Source organism: Capsicum annuum, chromosome 2 (assembly GCF_002878395.1).
Source record: "Capsicum annuum cultivar UCD-10X-F1 chromosome 2, UCD10Xv1.1, whole genome shotgun sequence".
Taxonomy (NCBI): domain Eukaryota; kingdom Viridiplantae; phylum Streptophyta; class Magnoliopsida; order Solanales; family Solanaceae; genus Capsicum; species Capsicum annuum.
In genome coordinates this window covers 139,049,183-139,061,705 of record NC_061112.1, presented here as the reverse complement: position 1 = coordinate 139,061,705, position 12,523 = coordinate 139,049,183, and the positions used below count along the sequence as shown (strand labels likewise).

Below are 12,523 nucleotides of genomic sequence, written 5' to 3'. Positions count from 1 at the left end.
TAAGGGTAAAAATAAAATTCTGTCTTTCAATACTTACCAAATAAAGAAATGTGACATTCTTTTGGATACGGATAAAAAAGAAAATAACGATTGACGACACATAAAATAAGATAAAGGGAGTATATTAGATTTACATGTCCTTCACTCATGCTAACAAATTGTAAGCCTCGTATTTTCGCTGATTGTATACAACTTAAGAAAATGCTTTACATCAACCACATCATAACTTTCCCCTAATCTAAATGCCAGTAAATTGCTATCAACCGAGGGGAAATAATCATTAAAGAATGTGGTTTATTGAATAAAGTTGTTTTTCTCTTAATAAGATTTTTCGATTTAGAGTTTGAATATAATTTCTTTTTTTAATAAAACTTTATATTCAAAATTTCAAATGGATCCTACCTAGAGCAAAAACAAATTAATAAAATTTGAAATGAAAAACTAAAAGAAAATAACAAAGGGCAGGGTGCAATGTGCATGATAAAATATATTGGTTGAGTGGGTAAAATGTCGCAAACAATTTACATTAGGGGACCGTTCCGTCATAAATAGTGACGGATGCCCATGACGAGTCAAATCCCTAAACGCCGTCGTTTAATCCATCTCAAAATAATAAAACGATTGCGTTTCAGTACCAATTCCGAGATTAGACAGTGCATAAGCATCTGCTCTGAATCTATCACCTGGACAAATCAGAAAAAAGAAGACCAACAAAAAAAAAAAGAAAAAAGAAAAAAAGGAAACAAAGAGTAACAGATAAAAAAGAGGCTTTTGGCATCGAATCTCCTCAGTTCTGCATCGGTTCTAATCAATTTTTCTCGTTCAACTCTTCTCCCCTCTTCCCTCTGGTAAGCTTAGTTACAATTGGCTTTCCCAATTTCATCTTTCTGTTGTTTGATCTCTTGTATTTTGTACTTCATTTCGCTAATTCTAGCTGCATTTTTGTGGTTTATTATACTTATTTGTTCTGAACTGTTTAAACCCCAGCTTTCGATCTTATTTTTTGTGTATATTTCATTTGATCTATGTTGTTTTAGCTTGTTCTACAGCAATGTATCGTGAATAAGTTAGTACTTAGAATGTCAGTAGTTCTTTTTTCTGAAATGTGGATTTAAGAGGTCGAAGGAGAGGAAGAATGATTTTCACCTGATATTTGTTGACCTAGAAATAGCATATAATAAAGTGTCAAGACTTGCTAGACGTACCAAATCCGTGGTAAATGAAGTGGGTGAGAAACGTGGGGTCTCAGGTACAAATCCCAGCAGAAGAAAAATTTCTTGGGCTCTCCAAATATGTTGCCGCATCCGTGTCTGATTCTCAGAAAATGTATTACTTTAGAAGGATTTGACACTCACCCAATGACATTTTCGAAGAGTCCGAGCAACTTAGTCTCGTGGAATTAGGCGAGCAAGCTGACCCGAACACCACAGTTGTAAAAAGAAAAGTCAGTTGCTAGATGTGTTGGTGGATGTTGGAGAATTGAAGAATTCTTACCAGATGTACATGGTATGAATGATATTTATAAAAGAGGAGTCACAACTGTGAGACAGTAGGAGGAGATATAGGAATTTCTTAACTTACTGCAATTAGTTTATCATTGAGGCATAATTGTTATTGTTATTGTTGGTTATAGAGGATGATGTAGCCAAAGACTTTTTCATAGAAAGAATAAAATTGGGGGTAGCGGAAGGGGAAGAAGAGACAGGGAGGGGATTACAAGGTGGGGAATCGAACCTTCACCATCAAGGTGAATGTTTCGGTATTTAACCAACTAAGCTACTAAGATTCTCCTAATGAAGCCAAACTCAACTTTGTTGAATGAGCCATAATTACTTATTATTTATATCTACAGCAGGTGACTATTTTTTAGTAATAATTTGTGAGTGATATTGTCACACTAGAAAAGCAAAAGCATGCTAGTTCCGTTTGTCCTTCTTACCTAGTTAGAGATGTAAAATATTACCTTTGATTTGGGGAAACTTGTGTTTGCTTTCTTCGTTTCTTTGCATAAAATTCAATCGACTTGTGTCAATCTCTAATAAGCAGGGGTTGAATATATAAATACTCTATGTCCATTCTACTCCACCCAAGTTTCTTATTCCGATAATATATGATTTACCCTCGGCAGGTTCAGACATAAGATTGGTATTTATGTGGAGAAGGTAAAGGGGTGGATCCATTATATACCGAGTTTCAATCTATGTGCCGTTGGTTCTTCACTGTCCCCGGGAATTTCTTGGTCATAAAAATAGTGATTTGCCATTTTAAGACATTATGAATTCTCGAAATTTCAACACTTGGTTGTACACTAATAACTAACTTAATCTCAATTTTGAATGGATCTTTTGTTCTCATTTCCTTCTATCCTTAGCTAAGTCTCCTATAGAGTTGGGAGTTGGAGATTTATAGCAAGTAACATTAATAGATAAAGTGGACTAGAAACTTACATTACAAGTTCATGTCTTTGTTAAGAAATTGATCCGAGTTTGTTAGCACTTCTTTACGAAGTCAGATGAAAGAAACTGCTTTGTGTGTGAGACCTGTGTTTGCTTCCTTTCTTGGCTTTTAGGTCATTACATTTTTGTGATCACTGCATAAAAACGTTTCTTTTGTATTTCTGCAGAAACGGCCACATTCAAGATGGGTTTTTAGCATTGCTTCCCCCCCTTAATGATGGTATGACACTGGTACTTATATCTTTGGCCAAATACATATGTGGCCTCTTAAACTTGTTCGATTTTTCCTTTTAAATACTTGAACTCATGTTAGTACCTATTGGGCACCGAAACTTCTCCAAAAGTATATCAATTAAACACATTTTGTCGACATGTCAAATTGTGTGCTTGCCACTCTCTTTGAGCGCCTACAACATCTAAAAATGATTGATTCACTTTTCCCTTTATTCTCTCTCTCTTTCCTCTTTCTCTTTTTTGATGTATTCTTCTCCTCTCCATGATAACGAAACACAACATTCAACTCCTTCAATAGCAACATATTTAAAGAACTTCTAAATGTAAGCAATAACTTATAAGTTGAATTCCTTTTTGAGTTTCGTAAAATTTGTACCATTCCCCCAGTTAAAATTGAAATAAAATGTACCGTTCCTTGTAATCTCGAGATGATTAGATCTATTATCCAAAAACGAACGCCAAAATTTCTGGGACTGAGGGGGTATAGGTATGTCTGTGTATCTACTTCTGGAAGTAAACATATAGCTATTTATGAAGGTGAAAGTTTTATAGAGAGAAGGAGAAAAGGAAGAGTGCTCCTCTTTCTCTAGATTTTCTACTCTGCAACTTATTTTTATTTCTCTACGAGCAGATTTTTAACATTAATAGAGAAGAACAATATTTGGTGTCTGAGGAAAAGTGGAAGCAAACATCAGAAGGCACTATCGGGAGATAAAGATAGAGAAGAAAGAGGAAGGGGGCGGGGTTGTTCTGCCATAACCCCTTGTGTGTTGTTTGCTTTTATGTTTTTTGTTATATTTGTTATCTGTCCCGAGCCGGGTGTCTATCGAAAACAACCTCTCTACTACATCTAAAGTAGTGGTATGGTCTGCGTACATTCTACCCTCCCCAGACCCCACTTTGTGGGAATACACTGGGTATGTTGTTGTATTTTTTGACAAAAATCCACATGTCGCTATGTCGTTGGTTTCTTTTGCCAGGTCCAACGTGTTTATTCCCATGCGTTTTACTTTGTTGCGGTCTCACAAAATTGTGTCGAATTGATACTATTTTGGAGAAATTAGGTGTCTAATAGGTACCAACGTGAGTTCAAGTGTTTAAATGGAAAATCCGAACGAGTTTAAGGGGCTACATATGTATTTGGCCAATATCTTTGGATTTTACATGTTTCTGTATCAGAAGAATCATGTTCAGTAAATGTGGTTTTCTTAAGTAACAGAAAAAATACCAGTACTTTTGTTAAAGGAACTTCAAATATAGTAGTACGATCTCTTAGCAGTGATTATCAGTTATTTATTTGGAATCTCTTACACTGGGCTTCATTTACAAAAATTAATGAGACCTGACTGAACCTAATTTGGATAACCACCCATGGCTCATTGTGCTGTCACTTAACTGGCAACTAAAATAATTTTCATGAACAGGCTACTATTCTTAATTGATTTGATTTTCTATGTGTTTAATGATTCGTTCTTTTAATAAAGGACCACAATAACTTTACTATAAAGACATACATGGCCATCATGGCCGAGAGGGATGCTGCCATCCGTGAACGGAATATGGCACTAGAGGAGAGAAAGAGGGCTTTCGCAGAGCGAGACATGGCAATGCTTCAGAGAGATGCAGCACTTGCAGAGCGTAATGCTTTGATTCAAGAAAGGGACGACGCCATTGCTGCTCTTCGATTGCAGGACAGCTCTACTAATGACAACAATATGGTTCCGGATTCACCAGGAAATGGAACTGAAAGTGGTGCAAAGCACATTTATAACCAACAGCAAATGCATAGAACCATAGCTGAAGCTGCTCATGGTTCAATGAAAGATCCCACAGCTGGCTACTTGAAAGACACAGATACTTCTGAAGCAAAGGTTCCTAAAAAGGTCAGACGACCAAAAGAGAGCAGACACAATAAGCAAGCCAAGATTCCAAGAGTGAGCAAAAATGGCGCAGAAAGTTTAAATATGCAGGTCATTGCTACAACATCAGATGATTGGGCAAATCTGCAAGAGATGGATAGTGACAAGGACGGAGATACACAGCTCACGTCATGGAAAGACAATTTGGGGTTGAACCAAATCAATTTTGATGAGTCTGCCATGCCAGTGCCAGTTTGCTCTTGTACGGGGACTCCACAGCCATGCTATAAATGGGGTCATGGTGGGTGGCAGTCAGCCTGCTGCACAACTACCATATCTATGTATCCATTACCTCAAATATCAAACAAACGCTATTCCCGGGTGGGTGGCCGAAAGATGAGTGGTGGTGCCTTCAGTAAATTGCTTAATCGTCTTGCTGCTCAAGGTTATGACCTGTCTATTCCACTTGACCTGAAGGATCATTGGGCTAAACATGGCACAAACCGCTACAGCACATTGAAATAGCTTCCATGTGCACGTTGGATTGGGACCTCACATTATGGAGAAGGCATTGTTGGGGAAAGTGTGTTGTGGATGAAAGGAAGTGTATTTTAATACTGTGCAGGAGATATACCCCTAATAGCTATTCGTTTCACATTTTTTGAGCTCTGTCTGTCTCAGAGTTTTAATTCATCTCGTCAGAATGGCCTCATATTATGTACTGTACTTTTGCTTTCGTCAAAATGTGTTGTATAATGATTTGGGTGACAAATAGCTTTGTTGCCTAGACAGCGAAAATAGCAATTTCTGTGTATCACTTGTTTCCTCACATTACCATAACAAACCTCAGTTATTGCTGCTGCTACATAAAATCAACGTATGAACAAGTAGTAAAGGAGAAGCAATATATACAAAATAGATGTAGTAACTCGTCGTTCAGCTTTAGTGTTTCTTGCTGTACAATTCGGAAAATTAAAAATATATCCATTTGGCATGCCTCATTGCCTCTTATTAATAAAAAAATAAATAAAATATTGATCGTAAGTAATATCTTCTCATATTAAATGAAGAACAAAATTGTCACAAACCATTTATATGAAAAAAAAATTGTTGTTTTTCCTTGGGCAAAAAAGAAAGAACAGGGATCCACCTATAGGCATTTTGACCCATTTCAGGCCCATGTATAAATGGCCTCTGTTTCTGAGAAAAAGACAGGTTACCGGGGAAGCTATAACCGTTAGGAAATTCCGATTTTCTGTTGTTCATCCGGCGAAAAGATTTGATTGCAAGTAAGTAGGAGAGAGTTAAATCGCTTCGCTTGTGTGCCCTTTCAATGGGTGCATCTGAATCAGTTCTCTCCAGCTCACAAGTATTTCTTCTTCAACATTTTCTATGAATCTCACGTCAAATTGTTTGCCTTTTTTTCCTTTTATAATTTTTGAACTTCTTTTTGATGAGTGAAGAGGCCAATCGATGAGATCACCACAGTTTCTGAGCGTTTAGAAGGCGTTGATCCTATATTAGAGAGGCTAAAATCTCTCAAAATTGTAAGTTTACTTTCGTCTCTTATCTTCAGAATATTGGTTTTGAATAGCTATTAATTAAGCGATCACTTTATTGTATTACTAGGCTTCTCCGATACTGAAATCGCCACCAGCTGAGAGTAGCTTGACCGATATTCTGGTGAGGAAAACATCCTCCACTTCCGATAAAGGTAATTATCATATGCTATTAATTTCAATGCCTGCTTGTCTTGGAATGTTAGGAAAGCTTAAAGAGATGGCGTCATTGCAAGTTTTTGATAATCTGTGTCTCTGTTAATATTTGTGATGCAAGCGGACTGTGGTTGATGCAAACACAATGTACAGCAACCAAACTCCCGATTCGTGTTGAGAGAGGAGCAGACTTAATTACACCACCTAGTAATCAAACTGATACTTGAATGACAGAATTTTTTTTTGAGAAAGTACTTGAATCACAGAATTACAATTGAAGTAGTGAAAAGAAGATAGCTAGGAATACTAGAGAAGAAGGAGATGAGATACTTGAACATACAAGGGGATAAGGGAATGACAGACTTTGCAAAGTTGCAACATAATTCACACAAACCTATTTTTGCTCTCAAAGTTTGCTATTTATCAACCCATATCCGAGACATAACCACTTAATCCGGTATTGGGCTGCTTTGCCGATATTGGTCCAGGCCCATTCATAACAGTGGTCGTGTTACTTGGAAATAGAAAGTACTTTAGAGTTCCTCAAATGGACAGTAAATCAAGAGAATATATCAGGCTTCTTAATAAAAGAAAGAGGATGTCGAGAGAGTCAGGTAGATTTCATCCTTCAAATTACATTGACCAATCCAAACTGATGAATTCTTTGTCACCCTTTGTAGCATCTCTAACAGCTTGTTTGGATTGTTGTTACCTGTTGTATCATATCGTGTCGTTAAATCCATTGCTAGGTTATGACGGGAAGTCCCATTTTGAGTATCAACCGATTTGGTGTGATTGCGTCGTTACCCTTTTTCTTCTCATTTTATTCTTTACTTATTATTTACTGATTCTATTTCATCCTTTACCCCACCCTTTTATAGTAGTTCTACCTTATACCCTAACTTTCTCAAATGGACAGTGAATCAAAAGTATATATCAAGCTTTCTAAAAAGGAAAAAGGAAGTAAAGAGAGTCGGTTAAATTTCATCCTTCATATTGCATTGATCAATCCAAACTGATGGGGATTCTTCTGTGACCCTTGTAACGTATCTAAGTTTATGCTTATCGCTCTCTCCAAAGTTTCACATATGTCTACTAAGTTTTATACCACAATAGTCCACATCTTTGAATATATTTTGTATTGGAATTTATTGAATTAAGGTACTCTATTTAATGTAACATTGATTTAATTGGTTAGCCATTTTCTCCAACGTCTTCAAGACATTACAAGCTTGTGTGTGGATACCATTTGGATCATATGCTTCTCTAATCCTTATATTTTTCATGGCATCCTTTACTATACCTAATTTATGAGTCTAGCCAGTGTTTCAGTTTGCCATATATGTAAGGCACCCATGCAATTTATTTTAGGCAATTGATCGAAATAATGTCTTCTTACTTCTTAAATCTCACTGTCTCTTGCCAAAACTTGTTGAAGATTGTCTCTAATACACTTAGTTCAGTTCAAGTTTTGTCCCTCCTCTCTTAGTCATGCTAGCTTACATAGTTCTTTTTCTTCCGTGTCCTTTACTTTTGGACCGAGTCCTCATCTCATTCCTATTATTCTTTTGGTTAGGGTGCTAAGCTTTTGGAAACACCTAGAAATTGACATGCTACTCTCGTAAGCCACTTGTTATTTGCCTACAAGATATGTGCTTCAGCTACCAAGTCATATGCTTCCTCAGTTTTGCTTCATATCTAGTTCCACAGTCTATGTCGGGTAGTTAAGGTTTATCGTGGTATAATCTTGCAATCTTACACTTGGCCTTTTGACAACTTGTCTGTAAATACTTTGGTTTGTGTCTTTTAATTGTCCACCATGGTTGATGTAACTGTTCTCCTTTATCATTCCACTTTTTCACTTCATATCTAAGACCATAGTCTAGTTGGGTGCTTAAGGCTCTCCTGTTATGCCCTTGAAGTCTTTATCTGTGGCTTGATCACTTCCTTTGGTAAAATGAAGGTTACTTTGTATACTTAGTTCTATGCTTAAATTAAATGTCATCGAAATATCAAACGTTATTCTCCTATTCAGTTAGTGTTAACTAAAATTAAATCTTAAGCCTTGGCATTTTTTATAATAGAATATTCCTTGGAGCAAATTAACAGTATTTTTCCAGATCTTAGCGTCATTTTCCTTGTTTTTCCTATTTGCGGAGCATAGGCACTAAATAATGTTGATTCTCTTTTCCCACACTATCCTAATGAGATAATCATGTCGTCGATTCTCGTCAAGAGTGGTGAAGGACTACTACTTAATCACATCCAGTCCTATTTTTTGTCTATTTTGCAGTACCATTATTTCTGACCTATGTTGCCAATCTGTCTAGTGTTTGACCCGGTCCACTTAGTATTTATTGAACAAAATATATCAACTAAAGTTTTCACTAATTCTGTTGACTTTGTTGAAACGACCTATGTCCTAATTGCGTATCCGTACAGACTCTTTGGACTATCTTCTCTACCCTCATCAGTCCAAGAAGATGTTGGAGCTCTTTCCTATCTAACACCAGTTCCGGGTGCCAATTATATGGAGTGAATGCCTTAGTTACATCATCCATGATGTGAGAACCCTTGGTTATGCCCTCTCACAACTAGGAGTTAACGTGATGGAACTTCTTTGGTCAAATTAAAGCTACGCCCCTGCACCGATGAAGACACATATGCCTAGAAGATCACGGCTGATCGAATTAATTGAGGATTTCATTATAAATCTAACTAATCAACTATTTGCAATGTCCCCCTTTCTATGGGTTCGGGATCAATTATGCTGTGAGCATAGGTAGAGTTATGATGAATCCTAGTGATAACCATTTCCCTAGTTTCAAATCTACCTTAACGAACTATGATTTGTTGCACATATATTTAAAAGTGCCTGAAACTTGAACTAGCCGACACATTCATCTTGATTGAACTGAAGAAAACCTAACCAGAAAGTAGGGTTTGGTTTAACTAGGAATTGAAGAGGAACTAAGACACTGGTCGATGATCTGATTCAAGAGATGAAAAATGCTAAGCAGCTTAGAGCTCACTCCGTTGCTGCTTCAGAATCTTTTCTTATAAGAAACTTGTAGTAATTCTCTAAATTACCTGGCTAGTAGCCTAATCACACAACCTGTAGCCCACCAACATCATATGGTGCACCTGAATCTGGTAGTAGAAGTTTTTGATGGAGACATGCATAGGAGCTTCAAAGATGATAAGTGGAGACCCCATGCATCCCATTTAGTGTCAAATATAATCAGTGACTTACAACAGAAGTTTCCCTTGACTCGTAATTGTCTAAGAGTGGAATGTTCTTTAGATTCGGTCTAGCACGCATGATCAATGTCTGTTTAGATGTCTGTCAAACTTCACATTGCAACAAGACTGATTCAGCAATGAGTTTGAAGGATATTTTGTGATCAGTGTAGAACTTTGGAGATCATGAATGAGATTAGATATCTGTATGTTTTGATCGAATTAGCTCAACAAAGGCTGCAGCAAGTTTTGGAGATCGTGAATGAGACTAGATATACGTATGTCTTGGTCGACCTTGCTTCTTTTCAATGAGTCTAATCCACCTTTATGCAAATCTGAATGACTGAACTTGCCTGTAGTATGTAAAGCCACACAGCAAATTTACTTTTTTATTTTAAGTAATCACACCCACAAGGGTGTTTATGTTTAACTTAATGAAGCAAAATGGACCACCTCTCCTAAAGGGATACCAGAAAAGTTTTAAATAAAATAAAATGAAATAATTCAAAAAAATTCATTGCAGCAGTGGTAGCATTTGACCAGTACTTTCTTCAATTCCTGAGTCACTTTTTTTTTTTTTTTTGGATAAGCAATTGTCGTCAGGAATAAGTAGGATTTTCTCTTATCTTTCTGGTGATATATTGATATTCCTTTCTTTGTTGTTGTAGGCTGCGTAGATCCAAAAGTTCTACTGGAGCTCTTCTCTGTATATCGCCAGTGGCAAGAGGAGAAGGCCCAGAAGATCTGTAAAAGACAGGTTTGCTCTGTCATTACCATGTGTTTCTGGCCACTTAATGCTTCAGTATTCATTTTCCATTGTGGCAATGGTTCCATCCTTAAAAATGTTGTTCTACAGGCTGAAATGTACCTTTGTATCAGTTTTGAGTTAGACTGTATGTATATTTACACAACAGATTCTATTCTTAATGGATCTACCAGTCTCAAAACACAATCGCTTGTGAGTCATTCCTTATTAACACACATACACGGTGTGTGGGTGGGGGGATATTATGAGTATTCTTTTGAGTCAAAGCTGTGGTCTGAACTTTGTATGGAATTCGTGCAAGTAATATTTCTGATAACTGCTGTTAGCCGAGACCGGCAATGCGGTGGATTATCACACCAAGCCCTCCCATAAGGAAGTAAAATATAGGCAGCGTGTTCACCAAAGAAGCTGCATGCATGCTCAAAGTTGTCAAGTACTTAGTTGATCCTTATTAAGTTTACTATGCAGAAGTGGTTGATTAGGTTGATTTGAGTTCTCTTCCAACTTTAATACGTCTAAAGGACCAGTTGCCTCAAAAAAAACTCTATTTGATTACTAGATATTCCCTTCAGGCATATATTTCCCAAGTTGGTTGCTAAGATTAAATGCCCTCTAGGTAGGTGATAGAGAATATCCTTTTGAATCAACAACTGCACATCAATCATCATCACGCTGAGCTTTCAAAAGGTGGGGAAAAATAATGCTATGTTCGTTCTTCTGTTTGATTGTAGCTACATCATTATTTATTCCATTGTACTTAGGTCAAGAATTGTCTTGTCATCTCCCGTAGTATGGCTTGTGTTAATCAGCTGATTGTATACCATTTATAAAGTGCTTCGTATGACGAAGATTTAATGTTATAGTCAGTTTGGTGGTGGTTTATTCAACGCTAGGATTTTTGAAGCTCTCTTCATTACATTAACTCCTATGTTCAAGGTGTTGGCCAACCTACGATCGCGTGTTGAGGCTCTTCATCATGTTTACAAGCTTTTGTTGTTTTTTATGGCGGTTCTTCATGTGAAAAGAATAGGACAGATATTTTCTAAGTAGATTTCTTGGATAATTGCTGCAGGAAGAAATAGAAAACAAAATTGAAGTTGCAGATGCATTGGCTGTTAAGCTTCTTCAACGCTTCAATTACTCCGTTTCGGCAATGAAAACAACCTCACAGCATCTATCAGAAGGTATTATTAATGCCAATTTCTGGAACCAGGAGAAAAGAAATGCCCCAGGGAATCACTATGGTTCTTATAGTGTGGAACTTTAGAATAAAGCAAATGCTGTTTTTTTAACTCGATGTTTGAATTGCACGCAGTAAATGGTTTGCAGGTTGAGCTTGGGGTATTAAAAGGGAGGCTGACGGAAGTAATCAGTAACTGTGATGCATTGTGCAAGAGGATTGATGCAGAGGGACCAGAATCGCTTCGATCATCTATTAAACCATTTACAGCATCATCCTCTGATTCAGTAAGCAATAATAGCAGCAGTATACGTACTCTCCAAGCTGAAACAGATGAGAAGCAATAGTGCAGAGGCTGGATTGGAGCTTATAAAATATCTGTGTCCCCAGTGTACATAACTTAGTTTGAGTATCATGACCCATAGTGTTGTATCTTGTGTCCAACTGACCGATAGTTCAAGAGCATACAGGAAGCATACTCAGGAAATTAATTGCATCGGAAGCATGTGGATCTACTTCGCAGCTACTCATTCATTGGCACTTGAAATTTAGATTCATCACTTTGTTGCTTTATTTATTTTTTCTTTTTATGAGAAAACTTCTTCCTATGGACTTCTAGGAGTTGTGTGGATTTGAGAATGTACATTGTGTTTCTTTACCTGATTGAAAATGGGCTTTTAGGGAAAAAAAAATATACTACTAGCTGTATTCTTGTTGTACCAACACAGCAGGGACATCAATAGCATCTGAAGCGGGCTGATAAAATCAGTACAGATATTCAAATTTACTTGATTCGAAAATCGAAACGAATGTATGTGAGTGATTTTTTAACCGTGTGGGTATTCTATTTTGTCCAGACTAAAGAAATTACAATTTAAATTCAATCCATTCTTTTAATTATTTTCACACGTTGAATTTATTGCTCTGATGATCAAAGATGTGTGTTTGCATGCCAATGGTGAATAGTCATTTTTTTCTGTCAAGGGATCAATTTGTCTTATATAAATCAAATACATTGAATTGAAGTTTAAAGTTGATCAATCAATGATTTATTTACTAGTTTTATTTATTTG

General features: G+C 36.7%; 2 protein-coding genes across 2 annotated transcripts; both read left to right on the top strand.

Moving 5' to 3' along the window:
• Window positions 1-636: 636 nt before the first annotated feature.
• Window positions 637-5,363, top strand: LOC107859888 (barley B recombinant-like protein D). Its single transcript, XM_016705038.2, has 3 exons — window positions 637-848; window positions 2,624-2,676; window positions 4,175-5,363. The coding sequence occupies exons 2-3, from the start codon at window positions 2,671-2,673 to the stop codon at window positions 5,072-5,074; spliced, it is 906 nt and encodes a 301-aa protein (XP_016560524.1). The 5' UTR covers window positions 637-848; window positions 2,624-2,670; the 3' UTR covers window positions 5,075-5,363.
• A 270-nt stretch (window positions 5,364-5,633) lies between these two features.
• Window positions 5,634-12,281, top strand: LOC107859889. Its single transcript, XM_016705039.2, has 6 exons — window positions 5,634-5,918; window positions 6,013-6,096; window positions 6,179-6,263; window positions 10,173-10,261; window positions 11,343-11,454; window positions 11,586-12,281. Exons 1-6 carry the CDS (start codon window positions 5,883-5,885, stop codon window positions 11,795-11,797), a joined length of 618 nt encoding a protein of 205 aa, XP_016560525.2. The 5' UTR covers window positions 5,634-5,882; the 3' UTR covers window positions 11,798-12,281.
• Window positions 12,282-12,523: the final 242 nt, after the last annotated feature.